Source organism: Linderina pennispora (assembly GCF_002104995.1).
Source record: "Linderina pennispora strain ATCC 12442 chromosome Unknown DL89scaffold_1, whole genome shotgun sequence".
Classification (NCBI taxonomy): Eukaryota; Fungi; Kickxellomycota; class Kickxellomycetes; order Kickxellales; family Kickxellaceae; genus Linderina; species Linderina pennispora.
The window spans coordinates 2,977,680-2,996,731 of record NW_024468249.1 but is presented as its reverse complement, the minus strand read 5'-3'; the positions used below and the strand labels follow the sequence as shown (position 1 = coordinate 2,996,731).

The window sequence follows — 19,052 nt, the reverse complement described above, 5'->3', positions numbered from 1 at the left end:
TCTCAACCATTGATCTAAATGACCCAAGTTTGCTATTATATTCTAACTCTGCTTCACTTAAGTTGGTTCCTCTTGGCTTTCTAACTGGTAAGCAAAAGTTATGCATTCCAAAATTCTCATTCTCTTCTGCTTCTGTTAACTCTTCCAGAATACTTTGAGGATAACCACCATCTAAAACAACACAATCTACTGGAGAGATGTATTTCAATAGTGACATATTCTTAATCATCTTAGAGTCTGGGTGGTCTTTACATTCCTCAGTTGGTGAAACAAGGACAACCATTCCATTCAAATCAATGCAAACTTGTGTTCTATATCCTGACTTCTTCAACTTGAAGGAATAAAGATTTGGTTTGTATGCACCATTATGTAGAGCTCGTGAGTCATGTCCATCTAACATAAGAGTTATATGCTTAAAGTTTGTTGGATTCTGAATCTTTGCTGAGATCACTCTTAGTTCTGGAGTGGAGAACATTGTGTGCAAGTAGTGTGAAAGCTTCTTGTTCAACTCACTTAACTCTGAGATATAGAACATATTATGAATTACTTGGTAGCTGCTCTTAGGAATAAACCTCTCCATCTCATTGATTGATAGCCCAGCAACTAACTGGTACAAAATCAAGAGTCCTTTCTCAACATTTCTGTAAGGACATGGATACTGCTTTCCACCAAATAGAACATTTAAGAAGAAGAACACAGGGATCATTCCAAGTTGCTTTACAAGTGTATCTTTGATGAGCTTTATTTCTTTCACTTCATGAGCTTCACTCCTATAGTACTTCTGTTGTTTATGTACTAACCAGTCTTCATCAAGAAATCTCCACTTTGTTGTGTAGAGCACATTCCACTCCTTCTCTCTTAATTCTTGTAATTGATTGTCCATCTGTGTGAGGTAGTCATAAATAAAAATTTCAACTTTTATCAATTTTAGAAAATGGGATCATTCCAGAACTTCTTCAAGCAACATTTAGCTGAGATGTGTGAGGAAGAAAGAGATATGCTTACTCTGCTACTTATTCATGACTTTGATATGAGTGATGACTTAGCAATACAAGTGCGTAATTGGATCCAACATATTGCTACTGATTGTGAGGTAAGGGTTGAACATGTGTATGATGTTTGTCATACTTTCCATAGAGATATGGAGAGAATGGTTGCTTATACTATGTTTTAAAATGGCTGCTATTCAACTGTGATTGTTCTATATCCCACACTTATAACTCTTAGATATATTTGTTGCTTTCTTTCTCCTAACTGTTGAGAAATTGCTTTTCCAATAGAACTGTCAACTGGTGTCCTAATAAGAGTTGGCTGTTTATCTCTCCCTTTAATAAGAATATCAACATAGAAGTATGAATGTCCTCTAAAAGTATGGAGTGCATAATGTGTAGCTGTAAATTCATCACCTAACTGAAGAACATTGTAAGCAACTCTATACAATGAAGGTTTCAGATCTGTATTCTCTTTGATAAATATATGGCTAGTTTCATCAAGTGTGATATTGTCTATTGCTGTTGTTAATGCATTGATGTTTTCCTCTTTTGCAGAATATTTATCCTCTGACATTTTTGATAGACATATCTTACTCTTTGCTTGCTTACTATCTATCCAACCAATATGCATTCCTTTATAGTTAACTAATCCCATCTCTTCAAAAGTGTGATACTGCTTAGTTGTAGGATAAGTTGACCAGAAGGAGTTTCTCTGACTTGGAACAATAGTTATATTCTCATCAACTCTTCTAAGAACTTTTTCTGTTTCAAGACCACTCTCAAGTGAATCATATATTTGATAAAGTGTAGGTCTGTTGTTGAATGAGAGATTAGCAACAACTACCATTGGATCATCATTCTTGTTTAGTTTCTTAATAATTCCTTGCTTCTTTGATGTGATAGAGTTAAACCAATGACAATATGCTAGAGTATGCTGTTGTCTCACATAAATGCAAACTGTATAACAACTACTAACTTTATCAACAAGTGCTATCCACTGCTTTTCATAAGAAGTTGCAAATGTTCTGCATTCATTCATGAACTGAACTGTGTTAAGAAGCAAGTTACTATTCCATTCAACTGTTTGCATCTGAGAAGAATGTACAGTTAGTTCTATCCTAGTCAAACCAGAGTTTCTGCAAGCATACAATGTTTCTCCAAAGTTGTGCAAAGTTGGCATTACAAATTCAGAAAGTTTGGAACTAAGAGGATTACGAACTTCACCACTCTCAAGAAGCTGAATAAACTTGTTGTAAATTTTGTTCTTAACTTTAACATCTCCTTTCTTTGTATACCAGCTAATACAGTTAGAGCCAGACTTGCGTAAATCATCTACAACATCTTTCTTTTCAACTCCTCTTTCTAAAAGGTATTTATAGATAATATTTCTAGATGAGATATTCATACAATCCATTGTGATGTCATAATTCTGTAGAAATATTTTGTGATCAGCCATAGTAGCAAACTTCACTGTTAACAAAGAACTAGTTATTGCAATGTTTGGGGTAGATACTTTGTAAATAGCAACTGGTCCATATTGCTCACTAATCTTGCTTCTAACATACTTATAACCAAAACCTTCTCCAAATACTTTATGCAATCTAACACTAGCTGACTTCTGCTTTACCTTTATATCTGATTCAATGCATTTCTCAACAACAACCTCAACAATGAATGAGTCAACAAATATTTCAGAAGAGTGCTTAAATCCAAGTTGCTCTACACCTCTAGCAGTATACCTAGCATCAGCAACATCAGGCATATTTCTTCTTTCTGACAACACTCTTGTTAGTAATGCTCTTAGTTCACTTTGGAAGGGGGTCATTCCTGGACTTGTAAATTTTAGTAAATTACAATTTTGTTAGATAGTTATTTGAATAATCGTTTTCAGAACTATTTTTTGCTACTAGATATTTTTGTAACAGATATTTATAATTGTTGTGTCCAGAATGTTTTTGTGTGTATAATTGATTTTAAAAATACAAATATTTTTTTTGCCATTTCACCCAAACCGCCATCGGCATCTTGGAAAAGTTTCAGTGAACATAATTTCCTTGTGGTTGCTTAGCCACATCTATTGAGATATTGACTTTTGTTGCCCAATGATAATTAACCCCAAATATGCAAAGGTTTTTCTTTCTGGTTGAAATTATGTTCACTGAAACTTTTCCAAGATGCCAATGGCGGTTTGGGTGAAATTTTTATTTCACTGAAATTGCCAATAGTTTAAACATGTATAAATAATTGTTGTGCAGATAACAAACTCTGAATGACCTCCATACTGATACTATAAAAAATCATATCATAGAATTATATTGCTTTAAAGGAGAGCATAAGCATAGTTGCTCAATATTTATAGTTGATTATCCCTTTTATGAACTAGCTATCAATCTCATTTCTCTTCAGTGTTGAATACTAGTCACATAAGTATCAGCTATATATTCATCATCTATACATATAGGGACAGCACTGAAGCATTGATCATTTCCTTCATATTATTTCATCTCATATTGAATATATGATAGTACCATGCATTGTTGAGTAACATTGTGAATGAGATATTAATATAGAAGAGGGAGTGCAGCAGAGTTATGGGCAGAGATTTCACACTATTCAAACAATGATAAGGTATAGAAATAGCACTATGAAGTCAAAGTAAGTCAAATTTTTGCCACTTAAATTTTTCTACTTTTTTACTATTACTTCGATATCATACAAAGTACAATGCTTAGCGAACTTTTGACTGCATATAGTTATACTATGCTAAGCCCCATTGAACATATAATGAATAGAAGTATCTACGTTATCTGATGAATGAGATAAAGAAAGTAAAAGTTGAAAAAAAAATTTTGTGACTCAATTTTGCCACTCAGTGTATATCATATGAGATGATCAAGATATCAAAAGTTTAAATAAATAAATAAAAAATCTATTATTACTCAATTATGCCACCTAGTGTTCACAGAGATAGCTGCCTTTACCATGTGCTGTGCATTCATAGGTCTATATTACTCGTCATACTCTTGTACTATCCATGATATACTGCGAATATGGCTATCTCTGCAATGCTTACAAATGCAATGGAAATTGGACAATAGAATACTATATTATTAACAACGGATACTATATGCCACATTGGAGGAATGGAGCGCATGACAAGGGTGAACATTTCAATTAGAACGGGTGGGGAGCGTGCGTGCTGCGTGGACGGCGGCTTCCAGGGGAGAGGTGTGTGCGGTAATGCTGCATCATGTTGTCCTGGCGCGAGAAGCGGCTATTGCAGCTGGGATGCAGGCATACAAAGTTCTTCTCGCCTGTGTGGATGCGATGGTGGCGTGAGAGATGGCCACTGGTCGTAAATGCCTTTCCGCAGCCGGGGTGCGAGCACTTGTACTTGCGCACTGTAATTGTCCGGGGAATGATGCGAGTGCATGGCGGGAGTACCAGGGGCATAGGGTTCAGGACCCTTTGCGGTTGCCTGTGCAGCGGCTTGGCACACGAGCTGGCCATGTGGCATGCATCGGCCTAAAAAGTTGAGCGGTGGGAAGGGAAGCGGTGAGTTGGAGCAGCTGCGCAGGAGAGGCGACTGGTCGGGTGTCAGCCCAGGAATCGACGAGCGGCAGCTAAGGTCTTGAGGGGTGTCCTCGTTGAGCAGGCTGACACGAGTCCCGTTGGCACTTGTGACCGAGAATGAGCGATGGCAGATGTTGCGGGGCATGCTGGGCAGACCAAGTGGTGCGGTAGAGGTCGAATACATCGCTTGAGCAGGTGATGGTGGTGTGGTTTGGTAGGTCTGAGTGTGCAGGGAATGGAGGATGCGGTGATGTCGGATGCGATGTGGAACAATCTGAGGGTATAGTGCAGAACCCAGGGCTGCACAGGAGCCATTTATACATGGCCTGGGAGACGGTCCCGCGCCGGTCCCACGAGCACACTTGCAAGCAGCAAACAATGGCCCGTAATGTGAATGCGTGGGGAGGCTGGCTAAAAAACCTTTCTAGCTTTTAGCCGCTCGTAAGCAGAAGAATGCATTGGCATCCAGCATGTTTGCTGCTCCGCTGCGCTGGCGGGCAACCTCATCGCAACGGAAACAACAAGTTCAGAGAATCCAGGTCAAAACGGTCTGGAGAATACAAGGCACATGCGAGTTCTCACAGCGGCCGCTAATTGTTGGTGGTGGACACAAGATGGTTGGAGCACGATGGGTGGGCGAGGACAAAGCAAGGCTATCACTGTTTACACTCTAAATCTGCTGAATGAATCTACAAACTACTCTCGCCCGAATAGGAAAGGCGGTGGTGCATGGTTGAGCCAAGCGACGCAGCCAAGCACAATGCGCAGTTGCGGTCAGAACCTTAACCGGCTACAAACAAATCAGAAGCGGTTCTGCTTGTCAAGGCTCGCTTGCATTCGGTCCTGAACAGGAAGCCGCGGTCCACACGCAGCCCGGTTCCCCAGGCTCCAACCTGGGGAATGTAAGCCCTACACCAGTGCCTAGGATGGGAGAGCAGCATGGAAAGGGCGCTTATATGCACGATATAGTAGCTAATATATTGCGCCTGCTATTAATAGGGCCTGCAGTGCTGCGCCGTCGAAATGCAGCAGTATCGGGAAGGGTAGGGACTGAGCTCGGTGCTTGGTGCCTGGCTTTTTACCACGTTCCTTGCTGCACGCAACTAGTGCTTGAAGCTCCAGCTGAGAACAATGCGTGGCACCCTTCCACAACGAGGGGTTTGGCGGGGGATGTTTGACACTCGCCAAATCCACCAACCAAGCCCCTTTGCCCTCGAGCGCTTGGCTGCTCGCATATCCACTTTTGATTCATCCGCCTCCCAGCCTTCTCAACCACTCTATTCCCCAAGGCCAGGCGTGTTTGCGGCCACCAGGTGGTGTTTTTGAGGATTTTGGAACAAAACATGGTTCGAGCTGAACTTGGGCGCCTCTATCTGTGTCCTCACATTGTCTGGTGTGTTTGGCCGGGCGGGCAGGCATCTGGCATGGGGGAGACGCGGTGGCGCCCATGTCAACACTGCGCAGCGGGACCGGGTGGGCCTTGGCAGACCAGCCTCTCCAGTGCAGCCTTTGCGCATGCGCCCAAATCCTCAAGCACATATGAACCAGAAGCTGGCAGATTCCATATATGGCAAGTCGAGCGCATTTAGCGCGAATGGCGCATTTGGTTACCACGCCAAAGTCAAGCACAGCGTTTATTATCTTAAGCAGCGGCTTGTGATGAAAGTGGTTATCTCACGGATGTAGTTGTTCAAAACTGCGCGGAAGTAGTCGTTCTCGATGGGAGCAGATGTGGCAGGATTTGGATTAAACAGCGGGTTCTTGGTTACGTACTCGACGTAGATGTTCCGGTATATCATCTCCAGTACCTGCTGCATGGATGCCGTGTGAGGATCAGTGTTGAGGATGAATTTAACACCGGTCGGTGACTCATAGTAGTGCATGCGGTAGGTATTTGTGGCAAAGGACATGAAGCCGCCCGGGTTGCCACCTTGCGGGCCGTCTTTGCCGCTGAGCTTGTTGACAATGTTTCGTGTAGAGAAGGCGACGCCGTAGACCAGCTTGGCTTCTTCTTCCATGGGCAAGTTCCGCTGGGCAGAGCCATGTGTGGAGTTGGCGGACGAGGGCCACACAGTGGGGCGGTGCTGGTCGAGCGAGTTCCGGTCCTGGGTATCACTGCTCGCTCCACGTGCCGTCGCCTGGACAGTGCTGGAGTCAGCTGGCTGACCGGGACGTGTGGTGAGCGGCGAGTTCTGGCAGGCCCACTCGGTGTAGAAAATGCATTCGCAATGGCGGTCGAAAATGTAAATGTTGTAAATGATGGTCATCAGCAAGAGGGCAAAGGCACGATTAGAGTGAAAAAGTGGTGCTAATTCGGTGGTTGAATTTGCGGCAAGCAAGAGGCCTTTGGCGCAATGAAATTTTCAGAGTGGAATGAAATACAGCACGTGATGCAAGGCGTGGGTGGGGACGAACGCGTAGGAAAAAATATTCTTTTTCTTTGATATTTCCCATTTGCGAATTCCTGCTTTTGCTCTTTTTGACTCTAATTATTCATTCACGGCCATTTATTTTTATTCCATTTATTTCGCTAGTGGTACTCGGTAATGACAAACAATCGGCAGCCTCCCGATTCAGCATATTCGCAGGGCGGTGGTGGGCGGTACCGTGGCTCGCGGGACTGGGACCGAGGGTATCGTGATCGGGTCGGTGGAGGTGGACCACCGCGACAGCAGTTGCAGCCTGTCGCAAGGCGTAGTGCGAGACCGGGCGCGGTCGCGGTCGGCCGATCGTGGACGGCATGGGCCCGGACCATATTCCGAAGGGCGCACGGGCTACGGGCGGCCATCACCAGCACAGGCGCGGGGCGTGGGGTACGAACGCGACCGGCTCCGTGGAGACTACGAGCGCGACCGCGAGTGGGACCGCAGCGGCGGGCGGTATCAGTGGACGCATGCAGAGCTACGATGGCGGGTTCCACGACTCGCAGGCACGGCACTACGGGCGTGGGGCGCGCAGCCAGGACCCGTATGCGCGCAGCTCGCGGTACCAGGTGCCAGCGTACATGCGGCGGAGCACCGAACCGAGCGACTCGCTAGAGGAGGGCGAGCTGGACATTGACGACCGCATCTCGCGCAGGACCAGCAACCCAAATGCAATTCCGGTAGCGCCTCGGCAGTTCAGAGCTGGACGCGAGACGGTGAGTCCAAGCCAGCGCAGGACAGGACTAGGATTTAGGAACGAGCGGCGGTCGCCTCGGCCACTGGCAAGCCAGGAGTCGGCGTTCAGTTCACAGCCGGCATTCATCGACCGGCGGAGATCGTCGGGCTCGGGATCAGCACCACGATCAACACAGGCGAGCAGACAGAATACGCCTTCACCGCGGCGGCACACGCCTCTAGTCGAGTCGCCTGAGACAGAGGAAATCAGGATCACCGATAGCCAAGCACCCAGCGGTGATGAGGGCGAGCGCACAGCAAATGCACCTGCAGCAAGCACATCAGAGTTACCACGGCGCCACTTGGAGACGCGGCTATCTGACATTGACCGGGAAATTGCCGAGTGCCAGGAGAAGCTAGTGATGATCTCGTCGACCAGTTCGAAAGCACCAGCGGCAGCACCGGCAAGCCAGCAGCGCGGCTCCAATGACCGCGCAGTACCCGCATCACCACCAATCAAAGCTAGTGGCCCGGGCGCCAGGGCAGCCGAGTCGGGTGTGGAGATCATCGATGGGTCTAGCCGTGGAGAAGGAGGTGGATCCGGTGCCCAAGCAGATGCGGGAGGGGAGAAGGACGAGTCGGAGCACGCAGCTTCAGTTGTTCCACAGGTTGTGTCGGACAAGACCAAGGCAGCATTTTCAGGGGGACACGCATCAGATGGCAGCGGACGATGAGGCACAGTTGGGCGAGGGTGATGCAGGCGGGTTCGGGCTTGATAGCAGCAGTGATGCGGACGACAGCGACGGCGACGGCGACAGCAGCAGGCGCCGGGTTCGGCACCGCAAAGACAGCATGCGGGCAATCATCAACGACGTGTACAGCGAGAACCAGCGCAAGGCAGGCCGAGGTGCAAGCGTCGATGGCGGCGCCGTTCCTGACTGCCTTCCCCAGCTTTGTTCCAGGATCATACCCGAGTCCCAGCGACTGGCCGTTCTGGGCCGAGAACCAGCGGGTGCATGAGAAGCTGAAGCCATTCCTGGTCCGGATTCTTGGCAGGGAAAAGGCCAAGCGCACGGCGCATGCACGGCAGCTGCAGGAGCAGTATGCGGATCTGTATGCCAAATGGCGCAAGCGTGTGGAGAAGCTGGACCGGCAGCGCGAAGCCAAGCACCGGGCAGCTAGCGGCGGAGGGACCAAGTTTGGGGCGACAGGATCGGCGGGCAGCAGCAGCACCAACCTCAGCTCAGCCAACAGCGGCAGCGGAGCGCAGTTCGGGTCGACGTTCCACCGGCGGCGGCACGGCAGTGGCCCATCGAACCCAGCAGTGGACGAGTTTCGGATTCAGCACCGGGCCGCTGTTCACGGCGTCGGCGACGCTGGCGACGGCTCACGAGGGCGTAGGACGGGCCGACGAGCTGTTCACTTCGGACGCGGTGCACTCGGAGGCCGAACTGCAGGCCATCATCGAGCGGCTGCAGTACGACGACGCACGCAACCCAGACTTCCGCAGCCAGCGCACAGCAGCAACCATCCCTGACATGGTTGTGGGCGAGAAGGAGCGGGCGCTGCTGCGGTTCAACAACAACAGCCACCGCATCGACGACCCAGTGGCGTTCTATCACGTGCAGATGGCAGAGCCCGGGTCGGCCGAGTACCGGCGGGTGGCCTACGGAAACAACGGCGACACCGACCACTACTGGACGCAGGCGGAGGTCAGTGCGTTTGTGGCGGCATACCTGGCGCACCCTAAGCAGTTCGGAAAGATTGCGTCGTACATCCCACACAAGTCGATGAATGACTGCGTGCTCTTCTACTACCGCAACAAGAAGCCGCTGCGGCTCAAGGCACTGGAAGCCAAAAGCTCCAAGCGCGCGCGTCGGTCGCGCCAAGCCAGCTCGTCTGGCGGCCGCAAGCGCAAGGAGCGTGCCAAGGAGCGCCGCGAGCGCCGCGCGCGTGAGGAGCGCGAGAAAATGGCCATGGAGGCAGCGGCCGAGTGTGCTCCCAGCGATGCGATGCCTACACTGCTGGACGATGCGTCGGCCTCGCACGCGCGATCCAGTGCCCTGCCTAGCGACGATGACACCACAGCCAGCCGATGCCTGCGACATCCTTGAGCAGCGCACCCGCAGCAACGCCCTGCTGCGCAGCATCATCGCCGCCAACCGCCAGCGCAAGGCCGTGACGTCCCCGATCGCCAGGCCCCTCGACGCCCGCGCGTCGCTGGGCATCACAGCGCAGACCGTCGCTGAGCGCCCGCCGTCGGCTCGGCGATGCTGATGACGACGCAGCATCGGCAAGCGGCCGTGAGCAGCCCGCCCCGTCTTCACCAGCGTCGCCAGTGCAACCACAGCCCAGACCTCAGGGCAGCGATGAGCCGATGAGCCAGCCCCTGTCGGATCCGGCCCAGCCAGCAGCAGCCAGCAGCAACTAATGGAGGTTGATGAGGACGCCGAGGAGCTGGAGGAGATGGACGATGAGGAGGAAGGCGAGCTTGTCGAAGACTCGCACTGGGAGCCACACCGACCACGCGCCAACCGCGCAAAGTCGCAGCACCGCCTGTCAGAGCTCAACGCCTACGCCATGGGCGGCAGCATTGTTCGCACACGCCGCGCCCGTGAGTTGGACGACGACCCGCCCAGCCCCGCATCCGATGATGACGAGGACTCCGCCCTGTATATGCGCACTACCGCCGCCTCGGCCCCTGCTGATGCTGGTGACGCTGCTGTCGAGGAGGAGGAGATCATCGAGGCCAGCGGTATCGTTGCCGACCGATTGCAGCCAGCCCTGGCCACACCGCAGGCCCTGCCGCGCGTCATTTCCCGCAAGAGCTCGTCGCGGCTTTGGTCGCCACGCTGACCACCATCGTCGACAGCTCTGCTGTGCCTGTCGCCGACAGTGCTAAGCGAGCCGATGTGCGTCCCCGCTCGCTCAGCCCAGTGCCGTCCTCAGCTGAGCTGTCGCCACCCAAGGAGTCCGCCCTGGATCGCTTCGTCACCGAGGAGCCATCGGTCTTGCAGCGGGCCATCAGCTCATATGAAACCCTGCTTATGTGCGGCAGCGGTAGCCCCGCTGGCAATACGCTGGCGGAGGCCAAGACTACCAGCATGGCTGAGCGTGTCCCATCCATGAACTTTGTCGCTGCTCACCGTGCTACCAGTGGCCAGGCATCGGCCTCAGCCCCCTTGCTGGACGCTTTGGTCGAGGAGCTGGCTGGTGCCGAAGATAAGGTGCTGGTCGGTGCTGCCGTGTGGGGTCGTGACGACCGCCGACGCGTGCTGCGGGCCTTCCACAAGTTTGCCATTGACTTTGCCCAGGTTGCGTCGCTGATGCCAACAAAGACCATGGCCCAGTGCCGCTACTTTTATTACCACTACCGCACCCCTGGCGGCAAGATGGTCAGCGAGATCATCCCCATCACTGCCGAGTCGGTCCGCCGGTGCTGCTGTGACACCAAAGCCCCTGGCGTCGCCTCCGCCGGCTTCAAGCGACCATCCCTCTTGTGCTGCCACAGGCCAACACAAAGCCTAAGCCGCCAAAGCCCAGGAGCAGCTTGTCAAAGGCCACCCACATTCCCCACCCACTGGTCTTGCCCCCGCCTGCCAGCAGCGATACGGCAGCCGAGCCTGCTGCTAAGCGCCCACGCGCCATGTCTCCACCCGAGCCAGAGTATCGTCCGCAGCATTTGCGCTCAAACGCCAATTCAGACGACGACGATGACGACGATGACGAGACCCCGTTAGCTGCCCAGCTTGCTGAGGTTCTGGCCGCCCAGGGTGCTGAGGAAGCCGCTGTGCTGGCTGCCAGCTGCCGCTCGTCACCGACCCCGCTAGCACCCGCCGGTTTGCCTGCGCCACGCGTGCCCAGCGACAGCTCGCGCCCACTATCTGCTGTCGCTCAGCTACCAGCGCACAGCCAGCAGCGCCGCATGTCCGATATTGCCCAGGTTCGCCCTGAGCTAATGGGTGCCCCGTCGCAGACTGTCTCGTCGCTGGTGCTCCCGTCGAAGCCCATCTCCAAGAGCCCCATGACACCGGGCGTCGCCTTTGCTGGCGAGTCGCCCACTGGAGTTGCCCACCATGGCCCGCTGCGCACACCGTCGCCGGCTGCGTCAGGCGCCATGACTGCAAAGAAGAGCGGCTACTCGTCGTACTGGTCGGTACATGAGCGCTCGGCCTTCATGCACTACGTGGCTCGCCTTGGCCCTGACTGGGCAGCAATTGCCGAGGCCATTGGCTCCAAGACCGCCACTCAGGCCCGCAACTACTTCCGCACCAACCGCGAGAAACTGAAGCTGGATGTGGTTCTGGCCGAGTACGAGCGCAACAAGGCTGCTGGCACTGTGCCACCAATGGCTCCCTATGTAGTGCCTGGCTCCAGCTCCACCCACCCTGCTGGTGCCTCTGCCGACGCAGCTGGCGCTGCCCCGCGGAAGGAGAAGCGCGGCCGGAAGCGCAAGACTGAATCCAGAACCTCGCCGGCTGTGCCTGAGAACATGCCGCTGGCAATGAGCCTGGCAGTCAACCAGCCCCACCATGCCCAGCCTATTGCTGCCCAGCCCATCACTGCGCCAGCTACGCTGACCAGCATCCCGACCATCGGCATTGATGGCGGCAGGGCGGTGGTGGTTGCGCGCCCATCCGTTGCTGTCCCTCCACCGCCGTTCGCCCAGGATGGCCCACGCAGTGCTGGCGTTACCAAAGCGCAGAGATATCCCCCATCGCAGATCCAGACTGCCCATACCTTCCACCATCAGCCCCCGGCCTCGATCGGTCAGTCTCACCCCACCAGGCCAATGTGGGCTACTCAGCAACAGCAGCAGCCTCAGCAGCAGCAGGCGCAACAGCAGCCACGACCCTCTCCCATTGCCCCATCCTATGCGCCCTCCCAGCAACAGCCGCACCAGCCAGCCTACTCCCTGCCTCCATTGATGGTGCGTGGCCATGATATGCCCGATCGACTGCCCGTAGTCACCCATCGCGGCGATTCAGACACCCCATCGTCCCAGCCCACCCCGCCCCCGGTCGACGGTCTACCCCGGTTCTCATCGTCACCTGCTCCGCCTGTGCATCAGCGGCCGCGTATTTCCAGCCCGCTTCCCCGCATCAATGCCACTCGCACCTACAGCCCAGCGTCGCTGCCGCCGCATCCGCACAGTGCGCTGAATATAGCAAGCATCACCAACAGCGAGCCTCGCAAGATGAGCGTGACCAAAATCAACGCTCTGCTCAACGACGATGAGCCACCCCCACCGACCAGCAAGTGGCAGGAGCCAGCCTCTGCTCCACCAAAACCTGCTGTGAGCAACGACGATGAGGCAACGGGCATGGCTGCGTTGGCGTTGGCCTCAATGATGGAGGCTGGACGGCCTGCTTCCAGCAAACCACAGCAGCAGCCGTTGCCGCCCAGTTCAAATCGCCCGATCGAGCCGGTGCCACCGCATATTCCAGCTGGCACCTCGCATATTTCCAACAGCCAGCCGATACAGTCGTCCCCAATCAGTGCCTTCCAGCCAGTGCACAGTCGCTCACCTCCGATTGTGAGCCCACGACCAGCGTCTGCTGGCCCCACTGCCTTCCAGCCGCGCCTAGCCTCGCCAGCACACCCGTACCCCACGCACCAGCAGCCTCCAGTGCAAATGTACCAGCCCGCCCCACCTCGCACAAGCGCCGGGTACATACCACCACCACCCGGCCACCCAATGGGCAGCGAAGGGAGGCAGCAGACCACAGTGCTGCCTCCCATCATGACCCACTCGTCACCGCCGCCGCCTCAGCCGCAGCCAACACCGCATATTCCTGTCCAGCAGCATCAGCAACGTGTAATTGGCCAGTCACCACAGGTTTCCCAGATGCATGGTCAGATGCCATCTCGCCAGCCTGCATACCTGCCGCCTGCAAGTCTGCCGCAAACATACCCGATGTCTGCACCCAGCCATACTCCAGCCCCGCCAGCTCACTCGCATTTCTATATGCAGCAACCCCCGCCACCGTCTCAGCAGCAGCAGCACCAACGTATGCCGGTGATGCACCAGCGATCGCCAATTGGCCATCCACAGGCACCACCCCCACTACACCAACAGCGGTATCCGCCGCCGCAGCCGCCCCAGCAGCCATACGATGATCTGCAGCGGTATCCGGACCAGCAGCGACCACGCTAGTGTTATAGTCGTTCTATATTTGCCATATCCTGTGGTTATCACTCAGTACAACATATCCACCATCACCCCCATCTCTATCAGCCAGTGCTCCCATCCTTGCCGGCTACTTCTTTGCTGGTGACCACAGCTTTGTGTTTAGGCGCACACAACGACTTTTCAACTGCTGCCATTACGACACCAACGCACACATCGCTCGCTTTCAACTCTGCGTAGAAATCCGGCTGACAGCACACCTGCTGCTGCATAGGTGCATAGAGCTATGCTTACTGCATGGTGTTGCCTGAATTGTACGGGCGACATAGTTTCCCATCTGCCCACATGTACAAAGTGCGCCGCTATGCCATTCGAGTTCGGCATTAGCAGCATCGTAGAAATGCACAGTCGTTGTTTTACCGACTAATCTTGTCGCTTGAATATACAAAGCTGGATAACCAGATACCACAGGCACCTAGTATTATACCAACGCTGTTACCCTGGGCTCGATGCATACCGCCAGGAGAACCTAGAGCCTGTTGGCCAGAGTACATTATATCTGGCTTTATTCTGTCAAGTTTTATTGGCCAGGTGTTTTCACCAGCATTGCTGCCTGCAATGCCCCACAGTAAACTGAACAGATAAACATTCCCTAATGCCCCCGTTAGCGGCGGCCATATCTCCGCCTTTTACTGGAATTGCTATCAAAATACTTTACACCGCGTGTAGTATCACCCTTGGATTCTCCAGCCAACTGAAGTACATCTGTGGCTTGTACTAACGCTATTTGCATTAACAAAGTCAATCACAGCACCATCCGATGGAAGGCTTACTTGTCTGGTCGCAGTTGATATAATTGCTGCCTAATAAATACAATAAAAGGAATGACCGGAAATAACCATGCTCGTCACTTTCAGCAGCGGCTGCATATGGTTACATATTTCGCACCTACCTAGCGTGAGCATAGCAGAGCACCAAAAGCCTACCAGACACCATAGATGCATCGCATATAAAGGCCACTTGCCCTTGGTCCATATCCCGCTTCCACAAAATGTAGCCCAAGATAACATCAGCTCAAAAGTATGATGTCATTTGCTATTTGCTATTTTTGACATGTTATGACACCTTGTTTTAAATACAGTACTATTTCCATCGCCCCACACTCCTACTTTATGGTTTTGGCCCTTCACATCCACAAGATACACTGATGAGTGGCTCGTATGCACCTAGCTATCGGCTCGCTGAGTCAACCTCTAAGGCGACTTCAAGGTCCACTGCCTCAGGCACATGGCAGTAACACTGCGAAAGGAGGAATACTGCCATGTCTACGGAGGCTTTATTTTCTACGTTTTACCATGGTAAAAATGCTGCGTGTGACGATGTGAGCTGACAGGGGCTGAGCACGGTCGTTCCAGTGAGCGAGAAATTAAGTCGCTCTCAAAGGTGCTGGCAATGATGGAGTTGTCATCGTCCATCAGGGCAAATGCCAGCTGGCTCTCCATCGGCTTGTCCTCGATTTGCGCGACAGTGTAAAACATGGTGGGCAATGAAGCCAATAGCAGTATCCAATTTCCGATTACTTGGTTGAGAAAGGGCACCTTACGAGCACCGATCTGCCAAGAGACCGCGGCGCCCAGCGACTGTACGCCCTTGTAAAAACCAATATATCGCGCGGTGATTTTGGTGTCATTGGTAAGCGTCCCGATTACCCAGTATGCTACATTTTGGTACCATGCGTCAACCATTCCCATGAAGAAGTACAAGAAGATCGGGCCCACTGCCCGACTACCTTGTAGAAAGTCTACTGGGCCGCCTGTGTAATCGGTGTCCGGCATTCCCCGAGTGTACCGCAACTGGACAACCAAGGTTGCCGCCCACACTGCATTAAATGCCAGTGAGGTTATGAGGACTGCGTAGCGACCCCGTGTCTGGCGCGGCCACCGCGAGGCATCCAGCAGCAGCGACAGGACAAAAGACCCAATGATCTGGGATAGCCAGTAGAGCAAGTTGTTGAAAGACCGCGTGCGCAGTGTGAAAATAGCAGCATTGTACTGTGAGAACTGGTACCCGTAAAAGAAGTTTGAGGTGAACGACATGGGCAGCAGCAACAGCATCCATTTGTTGGCCAGTAGACGTATTATCTCTACTGATTCGCGTCGCACGCTGTGCCTATCGACTACACTTGCACGCGTGCCATTATTGCGAATGATCTCGGTCGACGGGGCTAGCATCAGCGCCATCAGCGCGCCAAAGCACTCCAGCATGACAAACATAAGGTAAACTGCGTCTGTGAGCGACCCCGAATGGTAAAAGTTTAATGCAAATGGGAGCAGGCCGCCGATCAGGCCGCCTAGATTGAAAATGACCCAGAATATTGAAATGAAGCGTCCCTTTTCGTGTTCCATAGGATACGCTACCATTACCACGCCCTGGGCAGCCCACAGCACGCCAGCACCTATGCCCAGCACGCAGCCCGCAACAATGGTTAAGTAGCTGTGGCCAGTGTGGTTGTAGAACACGTAGGAACCAGTGTAGAATGCATATGTGAGGCAGGCTGCTGCTGTCGGATATCGAACACCGCAGACATTGACTATGCCGCCGCCCAGAATGCTAAACACGCAGAATGTTGCGTATAGCGCTGTGTTTGCGTTGTTGCTTGTGCTTGTGTCGAGTTGCCCAGCACCGCCTAGCCCGTTCAACGCGTTGAACATGCCTGGACACAGAAAGCACACACTGCTGATGATGAGCACCTGCCCCAGCGGACTGTTGTAACGGACCATGCGTAAGTATATGAGCAGAGGCGACGAGAGTGGAGAGATATGCGGAAGAGTGTGGCGATGGCAGAGGGTTCCAGCAAGACTGGCTCTTGTGCACAACACCGGGTATGCAGCATTATTAATAGCCTGTGTCGGCGCCCAGCTGACGAGCAGTTGCTGCTGCCTGTGTATGTGCTGCATTGTGTCTGCGTTTGCCGGAGTGGCACAGCCCACATGGCCGAACATCCGTGCCGAGAGATCCTAGATGGGCAGTAGGGATACGCGGTGGCATGCTAAGCCACAGGCCAAGACGCACTCACTGTGCGCTGCCAATTCAGTCGGCCAAAACAGACTGCGTGCAAACAGCCTTGTAGCAGGAGTGCGTCAACATAGCACCCGGAATGATTCTCCAACAGACACCAGACGGCAGACAGTTTGCTATCATGCATTCACACAGAATACAATGGGTGGAAAGCGAAAGGAAGGAACAGAGCGATACAAATACACCGACAGATGCCGCAGGGCCATTATTTGGCCGGCTTCGGCCTCAGCCTGCTGCTGGGAGCCAGCAGCCGGAATACGCGTTTTGGCAGAAGCAGCTCGAGCGGCTGGAGTACCAGAACACCTAGCACAGCCATCACAACGGCGCCTAGCATGTGCCACAGGGGGCGGAGCCAGAGCCGGCAGTACATGGCCCAGATCAGGTGCAAATACACAGCAGCCCAGCCCACTGTCCCAAAAGCGACTGGTGCTTCCGATCCGCTGCAATCGGCGGTCGCCTGCATGCTGGCATCTGCTGTGTCTTGGCCATCACTGCTGCCGGCCACTTCAGCTGCTGTTGAGGCGGGTGGTGTGTACGGGCCCTGGACGTGTGCAACGCTGAGCATTTCTGCATAAAGCGAGCGCTGGCGCACCATGGCAGGTGCTGCAGCTGAGTCTTGCTGCGCATAGTCCATGGTTGAGTTCATAATAGCACGCATTGCGCTGACTTGCCGCTCGAGCTCGCAGACGTACTGCTTGCGGTCGTCTAGTCGTGCCAGCAGGTGCTGAGCAACCGCATTGGCCTCGGCGGTGGCGCTCCTGGCTTCTGTGACTGTGCGCTCAGTAGCCTGGAGCTCCTGGCCCTGGCGCTCTTCGCGACGTCTGGCCTCATCCAGCTCGGCATGCAAGTCCCTGATACGCTCAGCTAGCTCGCGGGTCTCGGTCTCTGCCAACGCGAGCTTACTCTTGATACGAGCGACTGCACGCTGGTGCCGCCGCTCAGTCTGTTTAGCAGCTACCTGGGCTGATGTCTTCAGATGTGCAATCTCGTCCTGGTGTGCTTTTGCCTGGCGCTCGTGCCATTGCACTTGCTTCTCAGCCTTGACCAGAATGCCTCTGTCGCTCTGTGCACGCCGTCTTGTCTCGTCGATTTCGGCCTGGAGCTTTTCGATCTGATCCAGGTACTGCGCAATCTCGGCCTCACGGCTGTCCAGCTGTCGCGAGAGGTCATTGATGGTGCGTTTGTGCTGCTTTACTTGGAAGAAATACTCGTCATCGTTAAACGGGGGTGTGTGCGACTGCAGGGTTGGTGTTGACGACTGCGATGCAATAGATTCAGTGTCCCACAGGTCCACTGTGTCGGCAAAAAACGGCGTGTGCGGGCCAGGCAGGGGTTTGCGTCGGCGGCGTGGGGAGCCTGCCATGGGCGGTGTTAGCGGGAACGGACTGCGTCGCTGTGGCCAGGAATCGCTGGAATGTACAATGTCCATAAAGCAAATTGAGACACGAGTAAGAATATGTGAAGAGAGAGAAAGAGAGATAGTGTGTTTGTATGTTTGTTGGCCAACAAAATAGTGCAGGTATGCGGGGGAAGAAATAGTGGAGGCGCAAGGCTCGTTACAAAATGAAAAGGTCGTTAATAGTCGAGTGAGGGGCCGTTAAAAATCGCAGGAAGCAAAGAAGAGCCGCACAATCGCCGATTCCACTGGCGCCTGAGGGGCAGAGGGAGAACAGCGAGGGCTGTGCTGGTGTGTTGCTGAGTCTGAGCAAGAGAGCGGTTTGTAGAAGCAAATAGATTGGCCGTGCTTGCGGAACTGCGCGGTCAGCCAATGCTCGCCGTGCAGCGATCAGGAGCACTTGCATCTGGGAACTGGCGCCAAAACAAGGGCAGCGGTGCAGGAGGGCTGGTGCTGTGCTTGGGAGGAGAAATGTCGCCTGTGCTTTTTTTAGGGCTACCTTCACATGTCGAGATGGCCCTGTTTGCTGGTGCGCAGTAACGCGCCAGGAGTTTGCTATTTTCCCTCCTCTGCTCCCTGTCCCGCGATCCCTGGAAGAGCGGTCTAATAATATGCCCGGGGTGTCAAATGCGCGCATGGTGATGGCCCTTGGAAGCTGACGGTTATTTCTGGCAACTAGTGGATGGTGTATAAAGCGTGCACATCTACCGGCGGACGGGTGTGCCTGGCCCATATAACGGCGTCTTGAATATTCCAGCAACAGCCAATATCCTCTTGTATATTCC

At 53.1% G+C, this 19,052-nt stretch overlaps 7 protein-coding genes across 7 annotated transcripts; 3 read left to right on the top strand and 4 right to left on the bottom strand.

The window, feature by feature from the left end:
• Window positions 1-4,211: 4,211 nt before the first annotated feature.
• On the bottom strand, window positions 4,212-4,364 carry DL89DRAFT_217514 (uncharacterized protein; the record flags this gene model as incomplete). Its single annotated transcript, XM_040884334.1, has 1 exon — window positions 4,212-4,364. A coding segment is annotated over one exon (153 nt), but the record flags the coding sequence as incomplete, so codon positions are not given.
• Window positions 4,365-6,175: 1,811 nt separating this feature from the next.
• On the bottom strand, window positions 6,176-6,942 carry DL89DRAFT_243521 (snare-like protein). Its single transcript, XM_040885034.1, has one exon. The coding sequence runs from the start codon at window positions 6,830-6,832 to the stop codon at window positions 6,203-6,205; it is 630 nt and encodes a 209-aa protein (XP_040748129.1). The 5' UTR covers window positions 6,833-6,942; the 3' UTR covers window positions 6,176-6,202.
• A 266-nt stretch (window positions 6,943-7,208) lies between these two features.
• Window positions 7,209-8,649, top strand: DL89DRAFT_24288 (uncharacterized protein). Its single transcript, XM_040885020.1, has one exon. The coding sequence runs from the start codon at window positions 7,306-7,308 to the stop codon at window positions 8,395-8,397; it is 1,092 nt and encodes a 363-aa protein (XP_040748128.1). The 5' UTR covers window positions 7,209-7,305; the 3' UTR covers window positions 8,398-8,649.
• A 609-nt stretch (window positions 8,650-9,258) lies between these two features.
• On the top strand, window positions 9,259-9,507 carry DL89DRAFT_215598 (uncharacterized protein; the record flags this gene model as incomplete). Its single annotated transcript, XM_040884289.1, has 1 exon — window positions 9,259-9,507. A coding segment is annotated over one exon (249 nt), but the record flags the coding sequence as incomplete, so codon positions are not given.
• A 1,543-nt stretch (window positions 9,508-11,050) lies between these two features.
• Window positions 11,051-14,292, top strand: DL89DRAFT_24295 (uncharacterized protein). The gene has a single exon (XM_040885022.1). The coding sequence runs from the start codon at window positions 11,310-11,312 to the stop codon at window positions 13,818-13,820; it is 2,511 nt and encodes an 836-aa protein (XP_040748126.1). The 5' UTR covers window positions 11,051-11,309; the 3' UTR covers window positions 13,821-14,292.
• An 844-nt stretch (window positions 14,293-15,136) lies between these two features.
• Window positions 15,137-16,573, bottom strand: DL89DRAFT_273894 (UNC93-like protein C922.05c-like protein; the record flags this gene model as incomplete). Its single annotated transcript, XM_040889118.1, has 2 exons — window positions 15,137-15,239; window positions 15,330-16,573. 2 exons carry the CDS (start codon window positions 16,571-16,573, stop codon window positions 15,137-15,139), a joined length of 1,347 nt encoding a protein of 448 aa, XP_040748125.1.
• A 362-nt stretch (window positions 16,574-16,935) lies between these two features.
• DL89DRAFT_24268 (uncharacterized protein) lies at window positions 16,936-18,525 on the bottom strand. The gene has a single exon (XM_040885011.1). It carries the CDS (start codon window positions 18,298-18,300, stop codon window positions 17,077-17,079), a length of 1,224 nt encoding a protein of 407 aa, XP_040748124.1. The 5' UTR covers window positions 18,301-18,525; the 3' UTR covers window positions 16,936-17,076.
• Window positions 18,526-19,052: the final 527 nt, after the last annotated feature.

Bases quoted from the DNA above. Each gene is read 5' to 3' on its own strand.
- DL89DRAFT_243521 (XM_040885034.1), bottom strand. From the start codon at position 6,832: ATGACCATCATTTACAACATTTACATTTTCGACCGCCATTGCGAATGC.
- DL89DRAFT_24295 (XM_040885022.1), top strand. From the start codon at position 11,310: ATGTCTCCACCCGAGCCAGAGTATCGTCCGCAGCATTTGCGCTCAAAC.
- DL89DRAFT_24288 (XM_040885020.1), top strand. From the start codon at position 7,306: ATGGGCCCGGACCATATTCCGAAGGGCGCACGGGCTACGGGCGGCCAT.
- DL89DRAFT_24268 (XM_040885011.1), bottom strand. From the start codon at position 18,300: ATGGACATTGTACATTCCAGCGATTCCTGGCCACAGCGACGCAGTCCG.